This window comes from Sphaerodactylus townsendi, linkage group LG15, assembly GCF_021028975.2.
Source record: "Sphaerodactylus townsendi isolate TG3544 linkage group LG15, MPM_Stown_v2.3, whole genome shotgun sequence".
NCBI lineage: Eukaryota > Metazoa > Chordata > Lepidosauria > Squamata > Sphaerodactylidae > Sphaerodactylus > Sphaerodactylus townsendi.
The window spans coordinates 34,165,160-34,178,788 of NC_059439.1; the positions used below are offsets into that span (position 1 = coordinate 34,165,160).

A 13,629-nucleotide genomic window follows, 5' to 3' on the forward strand; every position below is an offset into this window, starting at 1 on the left:
TGAAAGTGCATTATTCTGCATATGTGGAAGGGGCCTGTGAGGGCTGTAACATTTCCCTTCCATTCTGGGCATCAAAGGTAATGCTGGAGAAATCACACTACCTGGTTGCGACTCTGAAATGTCCCTTATCATAGTCGCTTGCCTTGGAAGCAGCAAAATCTTAGGCTAGTACTGAATTGGTTGTTACCAGAGGCGTAGCTCCAAGGGAATGGGGGGCACAACGCACCGGGCGCACACCCCTGAGGGCGTTCTGGGGTTCTTGGTCCATATTCTGGGGCAGGACAGGGTTAGGGTTAGGGTTAGGGTTAGGGGCGTTAGGGTTAGGGTTAGGGGCGGATGGGGGCGTGGCAGGGGCGGAGGATGCACCAGTGCACCAGTTGCTTTCCCCTCTTGCTACACCTCTGGTTGATACCGAGGTGGTTTTTCCACCAGTGAGCAGCAGTGGAGTAAGAGGTTAAGAGCTCGTGTATCTAATCTGGAGGAACCGGGTTTGATTCCCAGCTCTGCCACTTGAGCTGTGGAGGCTTATCTGGGGAATTCAGATTAGCCTGTGCGCTCCCACACACACCAGCTGGGTGACCTTGGGCTAGTCACAGCTTCTCGGAGCTCTCTCAGCCCCACCCACCTCCCAGGGCGTTTGTTGTGAGGGGGGAAGGGCAAGGAGATTGTCAGCCCCTTTGAGTCTCCTGCAGGAGAGAAAGGGGGATATAAATCCAAACTCCTCCTCCTCCTCCTCCTCCTCCTCCTCCTCCTCTTCTTCTTCTTCTTCTTCATCTTTTTCTTCTTCTTCTTCTTTACAAAACATGCAGGATGGGGTTAGCAAGCTTCGCCGCTGCAGACGCAGACTGGCACTTGCTAAATTCTTATCGGTGTGCTGCATGTGCGGGGGCGGGAAATGAAAGCCTACGGTGAGAAACTGACGATGGTCTAAATAGACCGAATCCCTGTCGTGAGGGACACGGCAAAGCAAGAAGCGCGCATTAGCTGTCCGTCTCATTAGCGGCTCCAAATCTATCAGGAAGCCACGACTGTTCCCTCTTGGCTCATTAGCTGATTCATTCAAAGGCTCAGAAGCCTATCGGCCTCCATCTTAGCCGCGTTCCCTTTCTTTCCACTGGCCGCCGTGGTGGGATTACTCAGATGACACATTAACAAGAACTCGGGAGCCGAAAATCCACTCAGTCGGCCCTGTTTGAATTTCCCCGAACGGCGAGAGCCAGGTGGGCGGATAAAGGGAACGGCTTTGAAATGTTGTCTTGGTGAACCCCCGGTGCTCTGAAACGATTTGGGCCTTGTTAGAAACGCTTGTTATTCGGCAGCTAAATCTTTCGCGTTTGTCGGATGAATAGGCCTAAGTTGGGTGCTGGATCCTTTGATGTGTTTTTGTGAGGTGATGGGGGAAAAAATCTAAGAAAATTCGTGCTGCATTCAACCAGTGGCCCATCTAGTCTAGCATCTTGTTTCCTACATTAAGAAGAAGAAGAAGAGTTTGGATTTATATCCCCCCTTTCTCTCCTGCAGGAGACTCAAAGGGGCTGACAATCTCCTTGCCCTTCCCCCCTCACAACAAACACCCTGTGAGGTGGGTGGGGCTGGGAGAGCTCCGAGAAGCTGTGACTAGCCCAAGGTCACCCAGCTGGCGTATGTTGGAGTGCACAGGCTAATCTGAATTCCCCAGAGAAGCCTCCACAGCTCAGGCGGCAGAGCTGGGAATCAAACCTGGTTCCTCCAGATTAGATACACGAGCTCTTAACCTCCTACGCCGGATGGCCAACTTTTGGCTGGAGTCGCCAGCTCCCGTCATGACAAGAGATTTGGAAGTGGAGCTTGTGGAGGGCAGGATTTGGGGAGAGGATCATAATACTGTAGAGTCCACGCTCCAAGACGGCCATTTTCTCCCAGGTAACTGATCTTTTTCATCTGGAGATCAGTTGTAATTCCAGAGATCTCCAGGCAGGGGCGCACCTGCCAGAGTGACAGGAGGTATCCCTTGTCCCCAGGTGCCACCCATCAGGTCACATCGGGGAGTGCAAAATCACCCCCCACGCACCAAAGCTTGCTGCGGGCCTACCTCAACTCGAGGGGCATTTTGGCAGGGCTCGCAGCAGGCTGCCCGCCCGGCACCGGCTTCTGCTGGCCTCCCCACCTCTATCAGAGACTGGCCTCCAATAGAGTGGAGGGGGGGTGGCAGCCTACCGCAGGCCCGCCAGGCACCCCCCGAGTCAAGGGGTGCTTTGGCAGGCTTGCGGCAGGCTGCTGGCCTGGCGCTGGCCTTTGTTGGCCTCCCCACCTCTATCGGAGGCCAGGTTTGGGGGGGGGGCAGCCTGCCAGCCTTCCCACCTCCCTTGCAAAGATAAATGGGCCATGAGGGGTGTGGGGCGCTCAGAGCAGGTGTTGCCCAAGGTGCCATTTCCCCCGATACGCCTCTGCCTCCAGGCCCTCCCCCCCCCCGACTCCAGGACTGCTTTTGTTTAAAGCAGGGTTGGCAGATCTGGAGATTTCAGGGGGAGGGCTGTGTTTGGAATGGGGAGGGACCTGAGCTGGGTATAATGCAGTGGTGGGATCCAAAAATTTTATTAACAGGTTCCCATGGTGGTGGGATTCAAACTGCGGCGTAGCGCCAATGGGGCTGGGTGGGGCACAACAGGGGCGTGGCCGGGCATTCCGGGGGCGGGGCATTCCTGGGCAGGGCTGTGGCAAGGACGTAGCCATTGCGCCGGTCCTTGGGTGGGAAACGAATGCACGCAGGCGCAGGCTGCCACGCATGCCGGTGCACCTCCTGCTAGACTGCTTCAAGTTCTGCGTGCTACTGCTGAGAGGAGGGGCGTAACTAAGGCAAAAATCAAGTGGCAAAATCACCAATTAGTCACCCCCTCTCGGCACACACAAATAATTAGTAACCTACTCTTGGGAACCTGTGAGAACCTGCTGGATCCCACCACTGGTATAATGCAGTGATAGCAAACGCCAGTTGTCAAAAATGATTCAAACTCAGGGAGAATAGTTGTTGTGGGGCATCAAAGAATGCTGGCGTGTCACCCGATAAGTCGTGCCGTGTCGCCTTTGACGTCCATGTTTGCCATCACTGGCATAATGCCATAGAGTCCGCCGTCTAAAGCCGCCACTCCCTCCAGGGCAGGGGTCTGCAACCTGCGGCTCTCCAATTGGCCATGCTGGCAGGGGCTGATGGGAATTGTAGTCCATGAGCATCTGGAGAGCCGCAGGCTGCAGACCCCCGCTCCAGGGGAACTAATCTCGGTCATCTGGAGACCAATTGTAATAGCAGGAGTTCTCCAGGTGCCGCCTGGAATTTGGCAACCCCAGCCCAAAGGCCCTGCGTTCCTTGTTGAAGAGGACTCCGGCCTCTGCTTTAGTCCCCCGCCCCCCAACGTGGAATTGAAAGTGTTAACCAGGGAAATGCTTCAGAGCAGAAGTTGAGTGGCTGAGCTGGGCAGGGCTGAGCAGAGAGCGGCTTCCTTCAACCCCAGAACGGCAGCTTCAGAAGCAGCAGGAGAATCCAGGCAGGCGGTTCGGATAATGGAGCCGGCAGGTGAGAAGCGGAGAGGTTACTTGAGGGCCTCCAGGAAGTAGGCGCTACTGGTGGGGCAGGGGGATAAGGGGCTGGCTTGAAGAGACGGCTGTGGGCTTCGCGTTTGTGAAACGATCAACCAGAGAGCCAGCGATTAGGGGAAGAGTCCGTATTTACAAAGATAAGCCAGGGCATTTTTAGAACGCGCGTGAGAGTGTTCGGAAGGATAGATTCTTCTCTGATGCAACGGGCAACAGATTTACACCACTGTGATACAGAGAAGGCTTTGAGGGATGGAGAGAAAACCAAACATTGGCAGTGGAGCAGTTTGATTTCCAGAGTGGATGTTTTAGGGCAAGACAGAAATATGAGGTTGTGTGTTGACAGCTGTCACTTGCATGTTGCCGAAAATATATTGTAATGGCCACAATGATACAATAGCCGGTTAATTATCTCTGTTTTGGTTGTGGTGGGTTTTCCAGGCTGTGTGGCCGTGGTCTGGTGGATCTTGCTCCTAACGTTTTGCCTGCATCTGTGACTGGCATCTTCAGAGGAGTATCACAGAGGGAAGTCTGTTACACACTGTGTCCAGAGAGAAGGGAATGTTTGGGGTATATATTGTCCATGCCCCAGGGTGGGGAACCAATCAGTAAGTGTTTGGGTGGAACTTGCTATGCAAAGATGTGGTTCTCAAGACTTCCCTCTGTGATACACTTCTGAAGATGCCAGCCACAGATGCAGGCGAAACGTTAGGAACAAGATCCACCAGACCACGGCCACACAGCCCGGAAAACCCACCCCAACCAGTTGAATCCGGCCGCGAAAGCCTTTGACAATATCTCTGTTTTGTTTGTTTTGGTTTTGGAGCAAGTGGAATGTTTGTGAGTATTCCGTGGCGCCCTCCCTGACATCCACCCATCCATTTTTTTGGCTAGTATTGTATAACCTCTAAGTGCCTTTCTCGTCTTCCTTTATCCACGAGAGCCATCATGGCGGCATGTTGAAACTAGACCAAAAAGAGCTGAGTTTGAGTCCTTCTTTGCCGTCAAGTTTGCTTCGTAACACCTTTCACAGGACGTTTGTGAGGTTCAAACGCAATGCACCCCAGGAGATCCTCAGATCCTGGGCGGAAAGGATGTTTCTAGTTACTCCACCCATTTCCTTTTGCTTTCTTACTACTGGTTTCTTTTCCTGGCGATCACTTATTCCATTCCTCCAGTATGTTTTTGGCTTGCTTGCTCTCGAGACAGTCTGGGAGCTTGCAGTAGCGAACTGCAGCTTTTAAATCGGACTCATTTGGAAAATGTTTTTCTTTCTTTCTGCAGGCCATTAATATTTATTACTGTCCACTATCCTTCCATTTGAAGGTTCAGGCCTTGAAAAACATACCAACCGGAACATCTTCAGCGAAGAACCAGTTGCATTGTCCCCAAGGGAAGCAGCACAATAAATTCCTGTCGTTTTCAAAAACTCGGGCACTAAAGCAGAACAAATGATCCCTTTTTTCTCCTTTCCTGACCCAGGTTCTTCTAGACGAACGTTTGTTCCACGCGGGGGCCAACTTCCGGTTACCTGGGCGACTCTTCGTCACAATGTTGCTCCTAACTGAGTCCCTTCGTTAGGTCCGGTGCTCACTTGTTGGATTTTCTGCTGATGTCCAGTTGCAGAAATATTAATGGGAACTATGGAACTTCAGAACCATGGTTGGTTGCTGTTTTCACAAAGGGACATTCGTCATAGCTACCTCCACGAGTGTTGAGCTGCTGAGCTTCTCCCTCCTGGAGACGAGGAGGAACATCTGCCCCACGGTGGAAGTCCCAGGTGGGATAGGGGGAAGCCATGCCCTGCCGACGTCGCTCCCAGGCATCCAGCGAGACCCCACGAGAAGACCTCTTCTACCAAACCTACTACAGCTTGAGTCAACAGTACCCGCTGATCCTCCTTTTACTGGTCATTGTTCTGGGCATCTGCATAGCTCTGATTGGCACAACGCTTGCCAGCGGCAGGGTAAGTGGTTTCTGGGAAGCGAGGGGAGGAAGAGAGCTTGTTTTTAAAAAGCAAGAGGGGAGGTTTGGTGGTTAGGAGCCAAGAAGACCATAGAGGAAGTACCTGTTGTTCTTATCGCCCTGTCTCCAAATGTCGTGCGGACAGCTGGAAAAGGATACAGACAAGGACAATCAAAATCAGGGAAGGATTTGTTTATTAGTTAACACTTTCTATCCCAGATGGTTTGAGGCAGCTGACAATAATAGTTGAAAATGTTTGAAGTACAAATCAAAGCTAATATGGCAACCCGTCATCTCTCCTTCTTGGTGGTGGGGAAAAGGGTCATCTTATAGCGACCCCCTAGGGCAGGGGTGGACAACCTATGGCACTCCAGCTATTCACGGACTACAATCCCCATCAGCCCCTGCCAGCATGGCCAATTGGCTATGCTGATGGGGCTGATGGGAATTGTAGCCTATGAACATCTGGAGTGCCTTAGGTTGGCCATCCCGGCTCTAGGACTTTCAGGATCAGAGACGTTTAGCGGTGTTTTGCCACAGTATTCCTCTGCATGGACTGAGAGATTTCCGAGACAGGCCCAAGGTCACATAGCAGACTTCCTGTGGAGGAGTGGAGACTTGTTCTCCAGATCAGAGTGGAGTGCGCACTGCCGCACTGCTGCTCATCTGGAGTGGGGAAACAAACCTGATTCACCAGATTAGAGTCCACTGCTCTTAACCCCTGCACCATGCCAGCTCTCACCCTTTCCCCACTTCCTCAAAATGCCTGATGTTCAACCCCCCTCTAAAGTCCTGGCAAACAGGGAGACCATGCAATGTCTGCTAAAGATAAGGTGACCAGATGGTCACCTTCGAGAACCAGAACGGGTGGGTGGCCTCCCGTGCTTGCGCGCATGCGCGCGCGCACACACACACACACTCGCACAGTTGCAGGAGCGCACTGCCTTCTGGGGCGCTGCTGTTTCCCACCCTGTGACAGGGCGGGAAACGGCAGCGCCCCAGAAGGCCATGCCTCTGCGGCCGCATGCACATGCGGCCGCAGGAGCGCACAGCCTTCTGGGGCGCTGCTGTTTCCCACCCTGTGACAGGGCGGGAAACGGCAGCGCCCCAGAAGGCAGTGTGCTCCTGCGGCCGTGCGGGAGGCTGCCGCACTGCCTTGCGCCCCAGAAGGCAGTGCGGCAGCCTTCCAAAACCTGGGACATTGGGGAAAACCCGCAGGACGCGGGACAAGTTCTTTCAAGGAGTGAATGTCCCGCCAAAAGCGGGACGGATGGTCAGCTTATCTAAAGATTTCCAAGGAGCTCCCCCCAACCTCCTCAAGAAGCCCAATCCACAGAGTCCAAACCATGGCAGAAAAGGCTGGAGGTCTAGTTGGTACAAGACATACCACCCTAAGTAGTAGTAATGAAAGAACTGGGGTTTTTTTATACCCCGTCGTTCTCAACCATTAGGAGTGTCAAAGTGGCTTAAAAACGCCTTTCCTTCCTTCACCTCACAATAGGCACCTTGTGAGGTAGATGGGGCTGAGAGAGTTCTGAGAGAACTGTGGCTGGCCCTTGGTCATCCCAGCCGGTTTCATTTGTAGGAGCAGGGAAAGAAATCCAGTTCCCTTGTATTGAATCTGACCATCAGAAGAAGAAGAAGAAGAAGAAGAGGAAGAGGAAGAGGAAGAGGAGGAGGAGGAGGAGGAGGAGGAGGAGGAGGAGGAGGAGTTTGGATTTATATCCCCCCTTTCTCTCCTGCAGGAGACTCAAAGGGGCTTACAATCTCCTTGCCCTTCCCCCCTCACAACACACACCCTGTGAGGTAGGTGGGGCTGAGAGAGCTCCGAGAAGCTGTGACTAGCCCCAGGTCACCCAGCTGGCGTGTGTGGAAGTGCATAGGCTAATCTGAATTCCCCAGATAAGCCTCCACAGCTCAGGCGGCAGAGCGGGGAATCAAACCCGTTTCCTCCAGATTAGATACACGAGCTCTTAACCTCCTACACCACTGCTCCACCTTCTGTGTGCCAAACTGGGTCGCAACCAGTGGTGGGATTCAGCCGGTTCGCACCACTTCGGCAAAACCTGGTTGTTAAAATGGTGCTCGTAAACAACCAGTTGTTGAATTATTTGAATCCCACCACCGGAACCGGTTGTTAAATTATTTGAATCCCACCGCTGGGTGCAACCACGGAACGACGTTCCCTTCCCAGCGTGGGATTGTGGAATTCGTCATTACAAGATGGCTTCGGTAGCTTTATGAGAGGATTAGGCAATTTGTGGGGTTTGCCGTTGCGCGATATTGTGACAGCTGTTGGCTTAGATGGTTTTAAAAGGAGATCAGGCAAATCCCTGAACGAGAGGTCACTCGGCAATGATTATCCCCAGATGTTAAAAGGATGCATGGATGTTGTTTCTTCTGTTCTGTGCTTGCTGCATTCCTCCAGTGATCCGTCGTGAATTTTCGACAACTTGGTTGGTGTGGAGAAACACAAGATGCACACTTTGATATGTGACATGTGCTCAATGCGTGTTTCACTCCAGGATCACACAATAATACAGTGTGTACGAGTGTGTATGAGTGCATAGCTAATGTACGATTCTCTCCTCCATCCCCAATAATAAGGAAATAAACATGGCTAATACTCAGGTAGCTGCATTCCTGAAGAGGTCAGATTGGAACAGGATATTCTGGTGGGAATATCCCATGGTGTTGGAAATTCAGAAGCAAGAGAAAATTGGCCTCCTCATTTTTTCATCTTTGGGAGGAAATTGAAGATGGTTTTTTTACTTAGGACTGCATTTGATTACTAGCAATCCTAAACTGTGTTTTTAAATTTGGCTTTTGTGTATTGTATTATATTATTTACAGTGTGTGTATTTACACTGTAACCTTCCTTGAGCTCTGTTTGAGGAAAGTAGCTATTATAAGATGGTTATCCCCTCAGAAGTGAAACATCTCTCTTCTTATTCACATTTTATGCTTCTGAATACCAATGCATAGATACTTGGGATTGGCAAAAATGGCTGTAGATGCCATACCTAGAGTATCGCTGGTACTGTGACATCACTTCCGGGTCTGAAACTGGAAGTGATCTCATAGCATTGCACAATACTGGCTTTTGAGATCTCCATCCCCTCATTGCTCCTGGTGGCTGCTAGTCAGGGGCAGCCAACCTTCCATAAGAGAGCCAGCGTGGTGTAGTGGTTAAGAGCAGGTGGATTCTAATCTGGAGAACCGGGTTTGATTCCCCATTCCTCCACCCGAGTGGCAGAGGCTTATCTGGTGAACCAGATGTGTTTCCACACTCCTATATTCCTGCTGGGTGACCTTGGGCTAGTCACAGTTCTTCAGAACTCTCTGGGGAGTGGAAGGGAAAGGAGCTTGTAAGCCACCTTGAGTCTCCTTACAGGAGAAAAAGGTGGGGTGTAAATCAAAACTCCTCCTCCTCTTTCCTCCTCCTCCTCCTCCTCCTCCTCTTCTTCTTCTTCTTCTTCTGCCTTTGAAAGGCACGCAACTGTTCCACCTCTGTCCACATCCTTTTTGAAGCGAGGCTTCCAGAATTGGACATAATTCTCCAGTGTACAGCGGGACCATGACCGATGCAGCGTACAGCGGGACCATGACGGCTTGCCATTTGGATGTTCAGCCTCTGTCGATACCCCCCCAAGATTGCATTAGCCGTTTTTGCCACTGCGTCGCAATGACTGCTCATATTCAGCTTCTAGTCCACCCTTACCCCTAGATCAGGGGTAGGGAACCTGCGGCTCTCCAGATGTTCAGGAACTACAATTCCCATCAGCCTCTGTCAGCATGGCCAATTGGCCATGCTGGTAGGGGCTGATGGGAATTGTAGTTCCTGAACATCTGGAGAGCCGCAGGTTCCCTACCCCTGCCATAGATCTTGTTCGCACACAGCATTACCCAGAAGTGAGTCCCCCCTTCAGAGTCCCCCAGCAGGAATGCAGGAGTGTGGAAACACATCTGATTCACCAGAAAAACCTCTGCTACTCAGGTGGAGGAGTGCGGAGTCAAACCTGGTTCTCCAGATTAGAACCCACCACGCAGGGTGTGTATGGCTTAGCAGAAGAGCCTCCGCTTTGTGCCTTTGTGCTTTGTATAGGAGGTTAAGAGCTCGTGTATCTAATCTGGAGGAACCGGGTTTGATTCCCAGCACTGCCGCCTGAGCTGTGGAGGCTTACCTGGGGAATTCAGATTAGCCTGTGCACTCCCACACACGCCAGCTGGGTGACCTTGGGCTAGTCACAGCTTCTCGGAGCTCTCTCAGCCCCACCCACCTCACAGGGTGTTTGTTGTGAGGGGGGAAGGGCAAGGAGATTAAAAAAACCCTTTGAGTCTCCTGCAGGAGAGAAAGGGGGATATAAATCCAAACTCCTCCTCCCCCTCCTCCCCCTCCTCCTCCTCATATGGTTGAAGGTGGTCCCTCAAATGACTCTGGTCAAAGTCCATTTACCACCGCACAGGTCAACACCACTACACTGAACTGAGCCTGGAAACAAACCGGAAGCCACGGCAATCGATGCAAAGGGGGGCGGGAATTTTTGATCCCCTATAAGCATTCTGACTACCCCATTCTGCACTGGCTGAAGTTTGGCAAACTCTTTTGCATTACAATAGCCTGTAACTATGCATGCAAATGCACACACTGGTAGGTGAAGGCATAAGCGCGCCTGAAGGCACCACGCAGGGCACAGCCCGCCGGTTCGCACACCGCAGCTGACAAGGTACCTCCTGAATTGTTGCTCTCGTCCCGGAGGACAATGGCGTTCTTCTAAAACGCCTTTTGTCCCAAAGCATAATTGCCCTCCCAGCTGTGAAATCAGTAGAGAACAGCCTATTTCCCAGTAATTGAAAACAGCAGGCCCAATAGGCCCTTGAACAATGTGCAATCACTTGAGCGCGGAGGGCGCAGCAGCTGCTTGTTATTATAATAGGAGTTTAATAAGCGTGGCCCTGTTTTCAACGGGGGGGGGGAGGGGAAGTTGGTGGGTCTGGGATGCCTGGGCACCTCTTTGCCAGGTCACGTGTCTTACTCGGGCCAGAGCATGCAGCCACATACACACACACACAACCAAGGAAGTGGGATCGTTGTTAAGAGAGCCAGCGTGGTGTAGTGGTTAAGTGGAGTCGAATCTGGAGAACCGAGTTTGATTCCCCACTCCTTGTTCACATGAGTGGTGGACTCTGATCATAGAATCATAGAGTTGGAAGAGACCTCGAGGGCCATCAAGTCCAACCCCCCCGCAATGCAGGAACACACAGTCAAAGCACTCCTGACAGATGGCCATCCAGCAGTGGCGTAGGAGGTTAAGAGCTCATGTATCTAATCTGGAGGAACCAGGTTTGATTCTCCGCTCTGCCGCCTGAGCTGTGGAGGCTTCTCTGGGGAATTCAGCTTAGCCTGTACACTCCCACACACGCCAGCTGGGTGACCTTGGGCTAGTCACAGCTTCTCGGAGCTCTCTCAGCCCCACCTACCTCACAGGGTGTTTGTTGTGAGGGGGGGAAGGGCAAGGAGATTGTCGGCCCCTTTGAGTCTCCTGCAGGAGAGAAAGGGGGGGATATAAATCCAAACTCCTCCCCCTCCTCCCCCTCCACCTCTTCTTCTTCCTCTTCCTCTTCTTCCTCTTCCTCTTCCTCTTCTTCTTCTTCTTCTTCTTCTTCTTCTTCTTCTTCTTCTTCTTCTTCTTCTTCTTCTTCTTCTAAAACCTCCACTCCAAGGCAGTGCATTCCACTGTCTAACAGCCAGTAAACTGGATTTGTTTCCCCGCTCCTCCACATGATACCTACTGGGTGATCGTGGGCTAGTCACAGTTGTCTCCAAACTCTTTCAGCCTCACCTACCTCACAAGGTGCCTGTTGTGGGGAAGGGAAGGTGTAAGCAGCTTTGAGACTCCTTAGAGTTGAGAAAAGCAGGATATAAGTCCAAACTCCTCCACCTCCTGCTCTTCTTCTTCAAATGGTGGAGACTTTTCAATACCAGTGGTGGTAAGAGCCTATTGCAGATAACTCAGCAGAGACATGCTTGCAAACAGGATGTGAGTTAGTTCTTTGTTTCGGTCAGCTTTGGGTTGGGCAGGTGCATTGAGGAAAGGGGGATGTCAAAGTATGTCGCAGTTCCTCTGTGAAAACTGACCCGTCGAAAACTGTTAGAATAACTGCTGTTAGAAAAACTGCTACGATTGACCTGGGGAAATGCAAAGCGCTGCTGTCAGAATAGCGGCTAAGACCGCTAATGCGCTAACCGAAACAATAGTCATAGTCAAGTATTTATTGTTTGAGCCATTGGCTATAACAATACAGAAATACATGCAGTTAAAACAGTAACTTAGTTAAAACAATAATTTAAATTAAAACAATAATTTAGTTTTACATTAAAATATAAATTATTAGTGTTCGCAATCTCTAAATTAAAATGCCCCATCAAAGACGTCAGATGTTTTTGTAGCTTCTTCAGCTCGTCTAAGTTAATCTCCAGTACTTTAGAACATCAGTTCAAACAGCGCTTTAAATACTTTGCTCGTAGTTTCCTAGCTGCCAGGGCAAAGAGAGCGATCTTATAAGAAACATAGGAATCCATATCAGATAATAAGAAAATCAGTTTCTCATCATCAGACAAAAAAGCTGTCCTAGGTAGTATTGGCTCCAAAAACCTTTTCCTTATTTCAGAATATAAAGGACAGGAGGATATGTAATGGAAGAGATCCTCAGGCTCTTGTTTTCCACAGATACAAAAGCGCTGAGAAAATGGTACTCGTGTGTATCTGCCACTAAGCACTGTACCTTTCAAAGGCAGATCTGTGTACCTTTCAAAGGCAGATCTGGGTTCTACACGGTCCCCGGACTTGGTCCCTTCTTCCCCAATGCTCGGCAAATCTCTAACAAATCGGGAGAAGGGAAGATCAAGCGAGTGTGTGCTGATTGACTATTGTAAATCAGAAGAATTGGAAATCACCCCTTTCAGCACTTTATTTCCTGTTGCGCCTTTCAGTGGAACGCTGAGGCCAATTTGACAACCGCGTTTTTCCTTCCCCCAGGATTTCTTGTCTAACCTGGGCTTCCTGATTACATTATTCGCTTCTCTGCCTGTTTTTGGCCTCATCTTGGTCCTCGTCTGCATTGAGAGCGTCTTTCAGCAATGCACCCGTGTCTTCTCTGCCGTCATCTGGGTCTGCCTTATTATTATGGGCTACGTCTTCGTCTTCACTGGAGGGGTGGTTACAGCCTGGGACCAGGTGAGGTGTTACCGTTGCGTCTTTTGGGGGGGAGGGGGTGTGGACTTTGAAAGTTGGAATGGCCTGCTTCAAGGATTCTGGATCTTCTAAGCATCAGTCTGCAACCTGCGGCTCTCCAGATGTTCACGGACTACAATTCCCATCAGCCCCTGCCACCATGGTTCATGGAATTGTAGTCCATGAACATCTGGAGAGCCGCAGGTTCCATTCACGGACACAGTCGTGAAGCTTCAGACGGCAGGCGCTGGGCGTAGCAGCTGCATCGTTGAATGTTTCTCCGTGCAAAGAAATAACTCCCTCCTCTCCACAGAAAGGAGGCTTATCAAGGAGAAATGCCCTCGTCTAGCTTCCTCCATGGAATCCAGTTTTCCACATTCATTGATCTTTTACAAATAACTGGTTGTGGTGGGTTTTCCGGGCTGCGTGGCCGTGGCCTGGTGGATCTTGTTCCTAATGTTTCCCCTCATCTATGGCTGGCATCTTCAGAGGTGTTATCACAGAGGGAAGTCTGCTACACCATGTTATTTAAAAATAACATTGAGAAGAAGCAGATCGATCAGGGGTGGGCAATTATTTTTTTCCATGGGGCCGCATAAGAAACAAAATATTGTGGAGGGCCGGGCCAAAAGGCTGCACTCAATTCTGCATAATAGGGGCTGATAAGTGACAGACAGGTGCACAGATCAACTTGGAATCAGTGGCAACGGGGCGAGGCGCTTTTGAAAGCCCTGCAGAAGCCGGCAGCCAAGGCAACCAGCTGCTGCGGGGCTTTCAAAAGCGCCTCTCTCCCCAGCGTATAATGCCCAGGTCTGAGATAGATGATGCTATTTGACACTGGGACCTCTCCCTGTTGGGA

General features: G+C 51.0%; 1 protein-coding gene across 4 annotated transcripts in view; it reads left to right on the forward strand.

Moving 5' to 3' along the window:
- Positions 1-13,629, forward strand: part of ADCY4 (adenylate cyclase 4) — a 64,423-nt gene that overhangs the window by 10,191 nt on the left and 40,603 nt on the right. For 2 of the 4 annotated variants that reach the window (XM_048518041.1, XM_048518044.1), the window contains exons 1-3: positions 4,304-4,410; positions 5,053-5,536; positions 12,576-12,773. In XM_048518041.1, the coding sequence (XP_048373998.1) occupies positions 5,369-5,536; positions 12,576-12,773 (366 nt within the window). In that variant the 5' untranslated portion in view covers positions 4,304-4,410; positions 5,053-5,368. Of the gene's footprint in view, positions 1-3,456; positions 3,551-4,303; positions 4,411-5,052; positions 5,537-12,575; positions 12,774-13,629 lie in introns of those variants that run through there. The other 2 variants (XM_048518042.1, XM_048518043.1) reach the window with 2 other exon arrangements.